The sequence below is a fragment of the Notolabrus celidotus genome, unplaced genomic scaffold, assembly GCF_009762535.1.
Source record: "Notolabrus celidotus isolate fNotCel1 unplaced genomic scaffold, fNotCel1.pri scaffold_160_arrow_ctg1, whole genome shotgun sequence".
NCBI lineage: Eukaryota > Metazoa > Chordata > Actinopteri > Labriformes > Labridae > Notolabrus > Notolabrus celidotus.
This window is the reverse complement of record NW_023260029.1, coordinates 133729-146228: the sequence shown is the minus strand read 5'-3', so window position 1 is coordinate 146228 and position 12500 is coordinate 133729. Positions and strand designations below refer to the sequence as shown.

At 52.4% G+C, this 12500-nt stretch overlaps 2 protein-coding genes across 2 annotated transcripts in view; both read left to right on the top strand.

Annotated features, from left to right (window-relative positions):
- spcs2 (signal peptidase complex subunit 2) overlaps positions 1-2833 on the top strand; it is a 5197-nt gene extending 2364 nt beyond the window's left edge. Inside the window, exon 5 of the mRNA XM_034678513.1 lies at positions 1177-2833. Coding sequence (XP_034534404.1) covers positions 1177-1363 — 187 coding nt within the window. The 3' untranslated portion in view covers positions 1364-2833. The remainder of the gene's footprint in view (positions 1-1176) is intronic.
- A 1003-nt stretch (positions 2834-3836) lies between these two features.
- The window catches only part of abcg1 (ATP-binding cassette, sub-family G (WHITE), member 1), a 16712-nt gene continuing 8048 nt past the window's right edge, over positions 3837-12500 (top strand). The window contains exons 1-2 of the mRNA XM_034678512.1: positions 3837-3979; positions 7654-7900. Of these exons, the coding sequence (XP_034534403.1) occupies positions 3872-3979; positions 7654-7900 (355 nt within the window). The 5' untranslated portion in view covers positions 3837-3871. The remainder of the gene's footprint in view (positions 3980-7653; positions 7901-12500) is intronic.

The following is a 12500-nucleotide window of genomic DNA, read 5'->3' as shown; positions in this document are numbered from 1 at the left end:
CAGAGACCTCCAGCAGGACCAGACTCATGTTAGACACACATCCTTTAACAGGCAGAAACCTCCAGCAGGACCAGACTCATGTTAGACACACATCCTTTAACAGGCAGAGACCTCCAGGAGGACCAGACTCATGTTAGACACACATCCTTTAACAGGCAGAGACCTCCAGCAGGACCAGACTCATGTTAGACACACATCCTTTAACAGGCAGAGACCTCCAGCAGGACCAGACTCATGTTAGACACACATCCTTTAACAGGCAGAGACCTCCAGCAGGACCAGACTCATGTTAGACAGACATCCTTTAACAGGCAGAGACCTCCAGCAGGACCAGACTCATGTTAGACACATCCTTTAACAGGCAGAGACCTCTAGCAGGACCAGACTCATGTTAGACACACATCCTTTAACAGGCAGAGACCTCCAGCAGGACCAGACTCATGTTAGACACATCCTTTAACAGGCAGAGACCTCTAGCAGGACCAGACTCATGTTAGACACACATCCTTTAACAGGCAGAGACCTCCAGCAGGACCAGACTCATGTTAGACAGACATCCTTTAACAGGCAGAGACCTCCAGCAGGACCAGACTCATGTTAGACACACATCCTTTAACAGGCAGAGACCTCCAGCAGGACCAGACTCATGTTAGACAGACATCCTTTAACAGGCAGAGACCTCTAGCAGGACCAGACTCATGTTAGACACACATCCTTTAACAGGCAGAGACCTCCAGCAGGACCAGACTCATGTTAGACACACATCCTTTAACAGGCAGAGACCTCCAGCAGGACCAGACTCATGTTAGACACACATCCTTTAACAGGCAGAGACCTCTAGCAGGACCAGACTCATGTTAGACACACATCCTTTAACAGGCAGAGACCTCCAGCAGGACCAGACTCATGTTAGACACACATCTGACCCCCTTCAGACTCAGGTCTGAGGACCACAGGTCTTTAGAGGATGAGTCAATTGGTCGTGATAGTTGTTTAGCTCCTCCCCCTTCACCTGAGTGTCACCAGCCCTCCAATCAGCTGTTTATCTGAACCCGACCCTCAGAGACCACATCAGGTGATCCCTTTATACACCCCTAAATACTAAAACTCTGTGTGTGTGTGTGTGTCTGTGTGTGTCTGTGTCTGTGTCTGTGTCTGTGTGTGTGTGTCTCTCAGGTTTGATGACCAGTACTCTCTCAGGGTCTCGTTCTCTGAGGGGAGGACCAGGACCTGGAGGGAGGCCGAGTTCACCAACTCCGTGTCGGACTTCTTCGACGAGAACGGGACGCTGGTGATGGACCAGTTTGAGAAGTCTGTTTCTAAACTCCACGACACACTGGCCATGGACAAGAAGACCAAATAACACACACACGCACACACGCACACACGCACACCCACACACACACACACACACACACACACACACACACACACATACACACACACACACACACACACACACAGGATATGAGGTCATCATGCTGCTCCCTCAGCTCTCTGGTTTCACTTGAAGCATCAGGATCTTTCAGCAGCAGGGTCAGGTCCTCCTCAGTGGGCGGAGTCTGCTCAGCTAACACTCAGAGAATTGATTAGCCTGATTCCTGAGTCCTTGTCTCCTTTCCTTGTTTCCTTGTCCTTTCCATAAACTGTTCTTTAGAAGATAATGAACCACGTTTCTTTGTCTTCAGTGTTTTGTCCCCCACCATCAGTTTGTTTGTAGCCAGAGGTGAAGAGAGGGAGGGGCTAAACGAGAGAGGGAGGGGCTAACGACGAGAGGGTGGAGCTTAAGAAGACAGTAACAGGAAGTTATTTAATCTGTCTTCCTCAGTTACTAGGCATGTACCTCTGTCAGTAAATAACCTGTCACTCAAAGAAGCCACGCCCCCTAACCCTCCCTTTAACCTGTAAACAGGTGAGTTGTTCTCTAGTGGACACTGGAGGAACTGCAGGTTTGGGACTTCAGTGTTGGATCCCTCCCTGGATCAAAGCTGGTCCACTGAGGAGCGGGTGTCTGGGTTTGGGTCTGTCAGAGTCTCTGTGGGGGGACTAAAGAGAAACCAAAGAGCTGAGAGCTTCAGAGATGACCTCAGGTTTAGGAGACCCTCCAGGTCTCGGCTCCATTGAACCCCCTTTTTATATCCGCGTCTCCTCTGAGACCTTTATCTGTTGACTCTGTCCTCTTTGTTTTACGTTCCTGCCGCTTTGAATCAGAACGCTCTCTGTGCTGAGACGTCTCAGGAGGACGGCGTCAGTGTTTCTGTCCCCCACATTTCAGCTCCTCAGCGCTCCTGTCCCCCGTGTTGGACTCTGAGGAGGCTTCAGATCCATCACAGTCCACCAGGCGCCCCGACCGTCACATCAAGAGTCCCCACGGAGTCCTGGAAGCAGCTCGCTGGACCTCGTGTTTCTAAAAACATCTGATCCTTCTGTCCAATGAGAGGCTGACTTCAGTAAAGACACGCCCCCCTCTCCTGAGTTCAGACGTGAAGGTGACCAATGAAAGGAAAGGTGACTCTCTGATTCACAGGCCACGCCCCCTCACCTATCCTGAAGGTGGAGCTGAGTTATGACGGGCTTTAACACCTCGCCGCCTCCTGTCAGAGACTCCGCCCCTCTGTGTGGTCAGCAGCAGGTGTTCCTTTCATTCTTCACCTGTCTGTGAACGTCACATGTTTTAGCATCGTTAGCATGTAGCACTCGTGACGCTGAACGCCGGCGTGTTGATGCCTTACAGCAGGAAGTGACTGAATGTGGACCAGGCTTTATTTTGAAAGTGTACTTCCTGTTTGTGTGTGACTTCTGTGGAAATATTAAAGATGGATGTTGTTACAGAGTCTGTTTCTGAAGCTTTCTCAGCCAATCACAGGCCAGCTGCAGTGACCCCGCCCAGCCAGCAGGTGGAGCTGTCCTTCCTCAGCTGAGACCGGTCTGCAGCTTTAACCCCTTAGTGTCCAAACTTTACAGGATGAACGTTCAGACGTCAATAACAACACGAACCCAACAGTTCAGGACCTCTGAGTCTGAAATCAGGAATCAATCTCAACTTTATTTATAAACACCTTTCATACATGACAACAAAGAGACAACTACAGCAAGTTAAAAAAGGCAGGATTAAAAATCAAATACTTCAAAATCAAATCAACAGTAAAATTCATAAAATAAGAGTAGAAAGAAAAGTTAAAAATAAGGTAGAGTTAACAGGATCAGACAAACACAAGAAAGGACTCAGTTTAAGTTTTAGAATAAACCTCAGATCTTTAAACTCCTCAGACCAGCTGCTCCAACGATCCACCTGAAAGATTCTACCTCCATGAATCGTCTGCAGGTTTCTAACACCTTCATCCTGAAGCTGAAAACTTCTGATTATTTGACCTCAAGCTGCAGAGGTGTGAATATTTAGAGGTGTGTAGCGTCAGACCTAACGCTCCCCTGCTCGCCCCTCCTGTCTGTGAAGCTACGGTGGCCTGGAGGACGAGAAGCTGCTGTACGATGAGTATGATCCTCCGTCTGTCAAGGTTTCACATCAAACACTTCTTCGTTGGTCCTCTGATGAAGCCTCGCGTGGTGTTCTGACCTCTGCTCTCTTTAATGGTGATTTAAAGCTGGTAAGGAAGCTTTGTTCCCTTTGTTCCCTTTGTTCTGTTTCTCTGCAGCTGTGATCACAAACAGATCAAGGTGTTCAACATGAGCTGAACTTGACCCAGTCCAGCAGCAGGCCTCTTAAACCCTTCCTGCTGCACACAGGGGAGCGTGGCTTGCAGAAGGCGTGGTCAGTGGGTGGTGGGCGTGGTCATTGTGTGGTGGGTGTGGTCAGTGGGTGGTGGGCGTGGTCAGCAGGCAGAGCAGCTGTCTGTCAGTGAGCAGGGATCAGATGAGAGCGAGCAGAGCAGACAGTCAGAGCCGCTGTCTCTTGGCCATGGCCTGTCTGATGGCCGCCTGGTCCGTCCACAACCCCACCGTCACCAACTCCATCATCATGGTGAGTACCCCACGGAGGGAGAGAGGGAGGGACAGAGAGAGGGAGAGACTGAGACCCAGGGGACTTGGACTCTAAAGTCTGGAGGACTCTGACTTTCTGAATCTGATGAAAAAACTCTGAGTGTTTGCTGAGACAGACACACCATGGTCTCTGATAGAAAGTCTGTTTTAAATCTGGTCTCAGGTCACAGATCCCAGTGCTTCAGGCCAGACCTGAAGCACTGGGATCTGTGACCTGAGATCTGGGATCTGTGACTTGTGACCTGTGATCTGTGACCTGTGACCTGTGACCTGTGACCTGTGACCTGTGACCTGTCACCTGTGACCTGTGACCTGTGACCTGTGACCTGTGACCTGTGACCTGTGATCTGTGACCTGGGATCTGTGACCTGAGATCTGGGATCTGTGACTTGTGACCTGGGGTCTGTGGTCTGTGACCTGGGATCTGTGACCTGGGATCTGTGACCTGGGATCTGTGACCTGTGACCTGGGGTCTGTGGTCTGTGACCTGGGATCTGTGACCTGTGACCTGGGGTCTGTGGTCTGTGACCTGGGGTCTGTGGTCTGTGACCTGGGATCTGTGACCTGGGATCTGTGACCTGGGATCTGTGACCTGGGGTCTGTGACTTGGGATCTGTGACCTGGGACCAGGTGACCTGGGGTCTGTGACCTGGGATCTGTGACCTGGGGTCTGTGACCTGGGATCTGTGACCTGTGACCTGTGACCTGGAATCTGTGACCTGTGACCTGTGACCTGGGGTCTGTGACCTGTGGTCTGTGACCTGTGACCTGGGGTCTGTGACCTGTGACCAGGGGTCTGTGACCTGTGACCAGGGGTCTGTGACCTGTGACCTGTGACCTGTGACCTGGGGTCTGTGACCTGTGACCTGGGGTCTGTGACCTGTGACCAGGGGTCTGTGACCTGTGACCAGGGGTCTGTGACCTGTGACCTGGGATCTGTGACCTGTGACCTGTGACCTGTGATCTGTGACCTGGGATCTGTGACCTGGGATCTGTGACCTGTGATCTGTGACCTGGGATCTGTGACCTGTGACCTGGGGTCTGTGGTCTGTGACCTGTGACCTGTGACCAGGGGTCTGTGACCTGTGACCTGGGGTCTGCCACCTGTGACCTGTGACCTGGGGTCTGTGACCTGGGGTCTGTGACCTGTGACCAGGGATCTGTGACCTGTGACCAGGGGTCTGTGACCTGTGACCTGGGGTCTGCCACCTGTGACCTGTGACCTGGGGTCTGTGACCTGGGGTCTGCCACCTGTGACCTGTGACCTGTCATTGTGAAGTAAAGGTGTAAAGTGGGCGTGGCTACACTCCTGTAAGTCTGTGTAGCTGTGTTCCAACGCAGGTGCATTCACCCTGACAGGCTCCTCCTCCAAAATGTAACTATGGCTTGAAATGAAAGTGGACTACAAGCCCTGTGATTGGTCCTCTGTGATTGGTCCTCTGGGATTGGTCCTCTGGGATTGGTCCTCTGGGATTGGTCCTCTGGGCGTCGCCGTATTTCCAACACGTCCAGAACCTTCGTAACATCGAACGTAGTAATAGCTGTATGATCAGAGAAACCACACTGCCACCTAGTGTTCAGGTGGAGTACTGCAGAGTCAACACAGAAGTCTAGACCAGGTTTTATAGGCAGAGAGACTCTGGAGACAAGAACCAGAATCAGTGAAGACCATAGATCTGCTGAGCCTGGGGGAGTGCTAGCTAACAGCTTGGTTCAGATTCGTTGTGTTGTGTGTTGTTGTTGTTGTTGTTGTTGTGTGTTGTTGTTGTTGTTGTTGTTGTTGTGTGTTGTTGTGTGTTGTTGTTGTTGTGTGTTGTTGTTGTTGTGTGTTGTTGTTGTGTGTTTGTTTGTTGTTGTGTGTTGTTGTGTGTTGTTGTGTGTTGTTGTTGTGTGTTGTTGTGTGTTGTTGTTGTTGTGTGTTGTTGTTGTTGTGTGTTGTTGTTGTTGTTTGTTGTTGTTGTTGTTGTTGTGTGTTGTTGTGTGTTGTTGTTGTGTGTTGTTGTGTGTTGTTGTTGTTGTTGTTGTTGTTGTTGTTTGTTGTTGTTGTTGTGTGTTGTTGTGTGTTGTGTGTTTGTTTGTTGTTTGGATATAAAACTGTAGAAACTTTGAATCCTTTGAAACAGTTTTCGTGTTGGCAGCAGGTTTTTAGTCCCGACCCCCTAGGAGAGGAGACTCTCCTGTAGGAGCTGGGCCCTTTAGAGTCTCTGCTCTCAGGTTCTTCACTGAAGGAGGTCTCAGGTTCTTCACTGAAGAAGGTCTCAGGTCCTTCACTGAAGGAGGTCTCAGGTCCTTCACTGAAGGAGGTCTCAGGTTCTTCACTGAAGGAGGTCTCAGGTTCTTCACTGAAGGAGGTCTCAGGTTCTTCACTGAAGGAGGTCTCAGGTTCTTCACTGAAGGAGGTCTCAGGTTCTTCACTGAAGGAGGTCTCAGGTTCTTCACTGAAGGAGGTCTCAGGTTCTTCACTGAAGGAGGTCTCAGGTCCTTCACTGAAGGAGGTCTCAGGTTCTTCACTGAAGGAGGTCTCAGGTTCTTCACTGAAGGAGGTCTCAGGTCCTTCACTGAAGGAGGTCTCAGGTCCTTCACTGAAGGAGGTCTCAGGTCCTTCACTGAAGGAGGTCTCAGGTTCTTCACTGAAGGAGGTCTCAGGTTCTTCACTGAAGGAGGTCTCAGGTTCTTCACTGAAGGAGGTCTCAGGTCCTTCACTGAAGGAGGTCTCAGGTTCTTCACTGAAGGAGGTCTCAGGTCCTTCACTGAAGGAGGTCTCAGGTTCTTCACTGAAGGAGGTCTCAGGTTCTTCACTGAAGGAGGTCTCAGGTCCTTCACTGAAGGAGGTCTCAGGTTCTTCACTGAAGGAGGTCTCAGGTTCTTCACTGAAGGAGGTCTCAGGTCCTTCACTGAAGGAGGTCTCAGGTTCTTCACTGAAGGAGGTCTCAGGTCCTTCACTGAAGGAGGTCTCTGGTTCTTCACTGAAGGAGGTCTCAGGTTCTTCACTGAAGGAGGTCTCAGGTTCTTCAGCCCTCCTTTTACTCTCCGTCTCTCAGAGAGTGAGCGTCTGCAGACGGACAACAGCTACATGTTGAGATGATTGACACGTTTGGACCAATCAGTGCTGAGCTTTGACTCAGAGAGCTGCAGGCTAACGATGAAGGTGATGGTGATGATGGTAGTGATGAAGGTGATGAAGGTGTGTCTGTGCTGAATCACTGCAGCAGTCTGTTTACACTTTAAATCCTCAGTGACTAAGCTCCTCTGTGTCCGACAGTCACCTCCTCCTCCTCCTCCTCCTCCTCCTCCTCCTCCTCCTCCTCCCATGTCCCATCTGTTAACATGGAGGAGGCGGGGCTTATGACCCATGTCCCATCTGTTAACATGGAGGAGGCGGGGCTTATGACCATGACCCATCTGTTAACATGTAGGAGGCGGGGCTTATGACCATGACCCATCTGTTAACATGTAGGAGGCGGGGCTTATGACCATGACCCATCTGTTAACATGTAGGAGGCGGGGCTTATGACCATGACCCATCTGTTAACATGGGGGGGGCTTATAAGCTATCCTGCAGGCAGCCAGCAGGGGGCGCTCTGAGTCTTTTGGCTTCACTTTTAGGGAGCTGTTAAGTCCCTGGTTTCAAACGGTCCCTGATCTGTCCCTCAGAACACGAACGGACCCCCGGACCTCATGTTGGACCCCCGGACGGTGTGTGTTTGTATGGACGAGGTGGTCAACCAGCAGCGGGCGGGCAGCCAGCAGACGCCGCTGCTGCAGGGTCACCTGAAGAAGGTGGACAACAACCTGACGGAGGCCCAGAGGTTCTCCTCGTTACCACGGAGACCAGCCGTCAACATCGAGTTCAAGGATGTTTCATACGCCGTCAGAGAGGGCCCCTGGTGGAGGAGGAAAGGTACTGCACACACACACACACACACACACACACACACACACACACACACACACACACACACACACACACACACACACACATACACTGCATCACAGCTCAGCGTGAAAGCTGAGGCGGTCTTCACAGGTCCAGAGTCCAGCTTCTGTTCTGGTCTCTGATCACAGAGGTCCAGCTCAGCGGCGCCCCCTGTGGTTGAAGAGAACCTCAAACAGTCAGTTCTCTAAACTCTGAACTGTCCCTTTAACTGCAGCAACTATAAAGGGGGGTCTTTAGGGACGGACTCTGTGAGTCTGATCTCTGGCAGGCTGCTCCACAGTCTGGGGGTCTGACCCAGTCCCCTTTAGTTCTCAGTTTAGACCCTGGAGCAGGAAGCAGAGCATCACTAGAGGATCTCAGACTGGGTCCTGGAGGGGGGACGGGTCTACGTTGGGCCTGAAACGTGATTATGAAATCTGAACGAGTTATTATTATCAGAGACTGATTCAGGGTGTGTGTGTGTGTGTGTGTGTGTGTGTGTGTGTGTGTGTGTGTGTGTGTGTGTGTGTGTGTGTGTGTGTGTTGGATTATCAGTAAATCTGTTAATCTCAGTCAGAGTCTGCTGCTGTAAATAGCTGCAGGTCAGATTAGAAGCAGCTCGTCGTTCACAGCCCAGAGAAGAGAGCTGCTGCCTGTCAGGCAGAGAGCAGGGCATACTGAGCCTACAGGCAGAGAGCAGGGCCCACTGAGCCCACAGGCAGAGAGCAGGGCCCACTGAGCCCACAGGCAGAGAGCAGGGCACACTGAGCCCACAGGCAGAGAGTAGGGCACACTGAGCCCACAGGCAGAGAGCGGGGCACACTGAGCCCACAGGCAGAGAGCGGGGCACACTGAGCCCACAGGCAGAGAGCAGGGCACACTGAGCCCACAGGCAGAGAGCAGGGCACACTGAGCCCACAGACAGAGAGCAGGGCACACTGAGCCCACAGGCAGAGAGCAGGGCACACTGAGCCCACAGGCAGAGAGCAGGGCACACTGAGCCCACAGACAGAGAGCAGGGCACACTGAGCCCACAGGCAGAGAGCAGGGCATACTGAGCCCACAGGCAGAGAGCAGGAACATGAGTGCACTAAGGCAGTCTGTGGATTGAGCACCATGACAGTCCAGCGTTGCAGACACGTTTCATGGACTGGTTTCAGGTCTAGGAGCAGAGAGTGACAGCAGACCTGAACATGTGGTCTGGTCTGACCGTGCCTCAGTATCTGGAGACTTTAAGGCGTAAATCCTGTTTCTCAAAACCAGGAGGGTTTCTGAATTCAGGATCTGGTGTTCACACGCACAAACACAAACCAGGACCTTCAGGACCCACGGGACCCTCGGGACCCTAAGGACCTTTAAACACACTCTTTATTAAACGTATTGAGGGGTCTGGAGCTGAAACTCTGAGTGGGACTCAGGTGTGGACGTCCTCTGGGTGTCCGTCCTCGGTGTGAGGACTTGGTGTTCCCTCGGTGTGAGGACTTGGTGTTCCCTCGGTGTGAGGACTTGGTGTTCCCTCGGTGTGAGGACTCTGTGTTCCCTCGGTGTGAGGACTTGGTGTTCCCTCGGTGTGAGGACTCTGTGTTCCCTCGGTGTGAGGACTTGGTGTTCCCTCGGTGTGAGGACTCTGTGTTCCCTCGGTGTGAGGACTTGGTGTTCCCTCGGTGTGAGGACTTGCTGTTCCCTCGGTGTGAGGACTTGCTGTTCCCTCGGTGTGAGGACTTGCTGTTCCCTCGGTGTGAGGACACGGTGTTCCCTCTGTGTGAGGACTTTGTGTTCCCTCGGTGTGAGGACTTTGTGTTCCCTCGGTGTGAGGACTTAGTGTTCCCTCGGTGTGACGACTTGCTGTTCCCTCGGTGTGAGGACACGGTGTTCCCTCAGTGTGAGGACTTGCTGTTCCCTCAGTGTGAGGACTTGCTGTTCCCTCAGTGTGAGGACTTGCTGTTCCCTCAGTGTGAGGACTTGCTGTTCCCTCGGTGTGAGGACACGGTGTTCCCTCAGTGTGAGGACTCGGTGTTCCCTCAGTGTGAGGACTTGCTGTTCCCTCGGTGTGAGGACTTGCTGTTCCCTCAGTGTGAGGACTCGCTGTTCCCTCAGTGTGAGGACTTGCTGTTCCCTCGGTGTGAGGACTTGCTGTTCCCTCAGTGTGAGGACTCGGTGTTCCCTCGATGTGAGGACTCTGTGTTCCCTCAGTGTGAGGACTCGGTGTTCCCTCGGTGTGAGGACTTGCTGTTCCCTCGGTGTGAGGACTCTGTCTTCCCTCGGTGTGAGGACTCTGTGTTCCCTCGGTGTGAGGACGCGGCGCTCCAGAGGACAATGGCGGGCGGCAGCCTGGGAGTGAGCGTTGTTAAGTCCGTAATGAGATGCTGTCTCAGGGTTTAACTGATCAGGTTTCTGAGAACTCTTTGTTCTGGTTCCTGCTAGAGAACCAGAGTTTCACTGAGACCAGCTCACCGGCCCGGGTGTGACCGACACGCCTCCTCCTGATGTGGGTGAGGATCAGATGGAGAAAAGGTGGCGAACAGGTCAGCCTGGTGCATGATGGGTAATCGTAGCATGCAGCAGCCTGTCAAAAGGCTCATCATCCAGACTCCTGATCATAAACGCTCCTGAACTCACCTGGCAGTCCGGACTGAGGGAGGCTAAAAACAGACCTGATCCGGAGGTAAAGGTTTATCTGGAGCTCGTCAGGCTCTGAGTCTGCAGGTCTTACCTCCTCCAGAGATCCAACATGTGTCCAACTGGTCTTTACAAACACCTTATCATGGACGTCTCTGAGTCTGACCCGCCACAATAAAAGTCCTGATCTCTGAATGAAAGAGGAGCTGAGGAGACCTTAACGAGGCTCAGGGTAACAAAGACCCCCCGCCATGACCCAGAGGATCTCTGACCCCTCACCATGACCCAGAGGTTCTCTGACCCCTCACCATGACCCAGAGGTTCTCTGACCCCTCACCATGACCCAGAGGTTCTCTGACCCCCTCACCATGACCCAGAGGTTCTCTGACCCCCCGCCATGACCCAGAGGTTCTCTGACCCCCTCACCATGACCCAGAGGTTCTCTGACCCCCTCACCATGACCCAGAGGTTCTCTGACCCCCCGCCATGACCCAGAGGTTCTCTGACCCCTCACCATGACCCAGAGGATCTCTGACCCCTCACCATGACCCAGAGGATCTCTGACCCCTCACCATGACCCAGAGGATCTCTGACCCCTCACCATGACCCAGAGGTTCTCTGACCCCCTCACCATGACCCAGAGGTTCTCTGACCCCTCACCATGACCCAGAGGATCTCTGACCCTCCGCCATGACCCAGAGGTTCTCTGACCCCTCACCATGACCCAGAGGTTCTCTGACCCCTCACCATGACCCAGAGGTTCTCTGACCCCTCACCATGACCCAGAGGTTCTCTGACCCCCTCACCATGACCCAGAGGTTCTCTGACCCCCTCACCATGACCCAGAGGTTCTCTGACCCCTCACCATGACCCAGAGGTTCTCTGACCCCCTCACCATGACCCAGAGGTTCTCTGACCCCTCACCATGACCCAGAGGTTCTCTGACCCCCTCACCATGACCCAGAGGTTCTCTGACCCCTCACCATGACCCAGAGGTTCTCTGACCCCCTCACCATGACCCAGAGGTTCTCTGACCCCCTCACCATGACCCAGAGGTTCTCTGACCCCCGCCATCTACCAGTACAGTCTCAGCTACTGCAGTACAGTGTGTACAGTGTGTGTACAGTGTGTATTTTGTGTGTACAGTGTGTATTTTGTGTGTACAGTGTGTGTACAGTGTGTATTCCTGGGGTTGAGGTAACTGTCGGTCAGATTAAATCAGATTAATTCTGATAATCTGGTTAAACAGCGTTCAGCCTCCATCAGCAGGTAAACACTGCAGGGGTTACTACAGGGCAACATCTTCATCATCATCATCACCATCATCATCATCATCATCATCATCAAAGTATTGATGTGATGAATCCTGGACTCTGTAGAATCCTGGACTCTGTAGAATCATCCTGGACTCTGTAGAACCCTGGACTCTGTAGAACCCTGGACTCTGTAGAATCATCCTGGACTCTGTAGAACCCTGGACTCTGTAGAACCCTGGACTCTGTAGAATCCTGGACTCTGTAGAACCCTGGACTCTGTAGAATCCTGGACTCTGTAGAATCATCCTGGACTCTGTAGAACCCTGGACTCTGTAAGACCCTGGACTCTGTAGAATCATCCTGGACTCTGTAGAACCCTGGACTCTGTAGAACCCTGGACTCTGTAGAACCCTGGACTCTGTAGAATCCTGGACTCTGTAGAACCCTGGACTCTGTAGAATCCTGGACTCTGTAGAATCTTGACATTGTCCATCCTCTGACGCCCCCTCTGGTCCAGTTCATCAGTTCTGGACCCAGCATGTGTGAGGACCCTTTGATTAAACTCAGGTTCTGCTCTGAGGTGAGACCAGAGGAGGGTCAGTGAGACCATGAGGACTCTGACTCTGAGCTGAAACCACGAGACAGAAATCTGTGACTAAAACTAAAACTGAGGGTGAGATCAGGTCTGTGGTCTGAGACTCTCCAGAGAG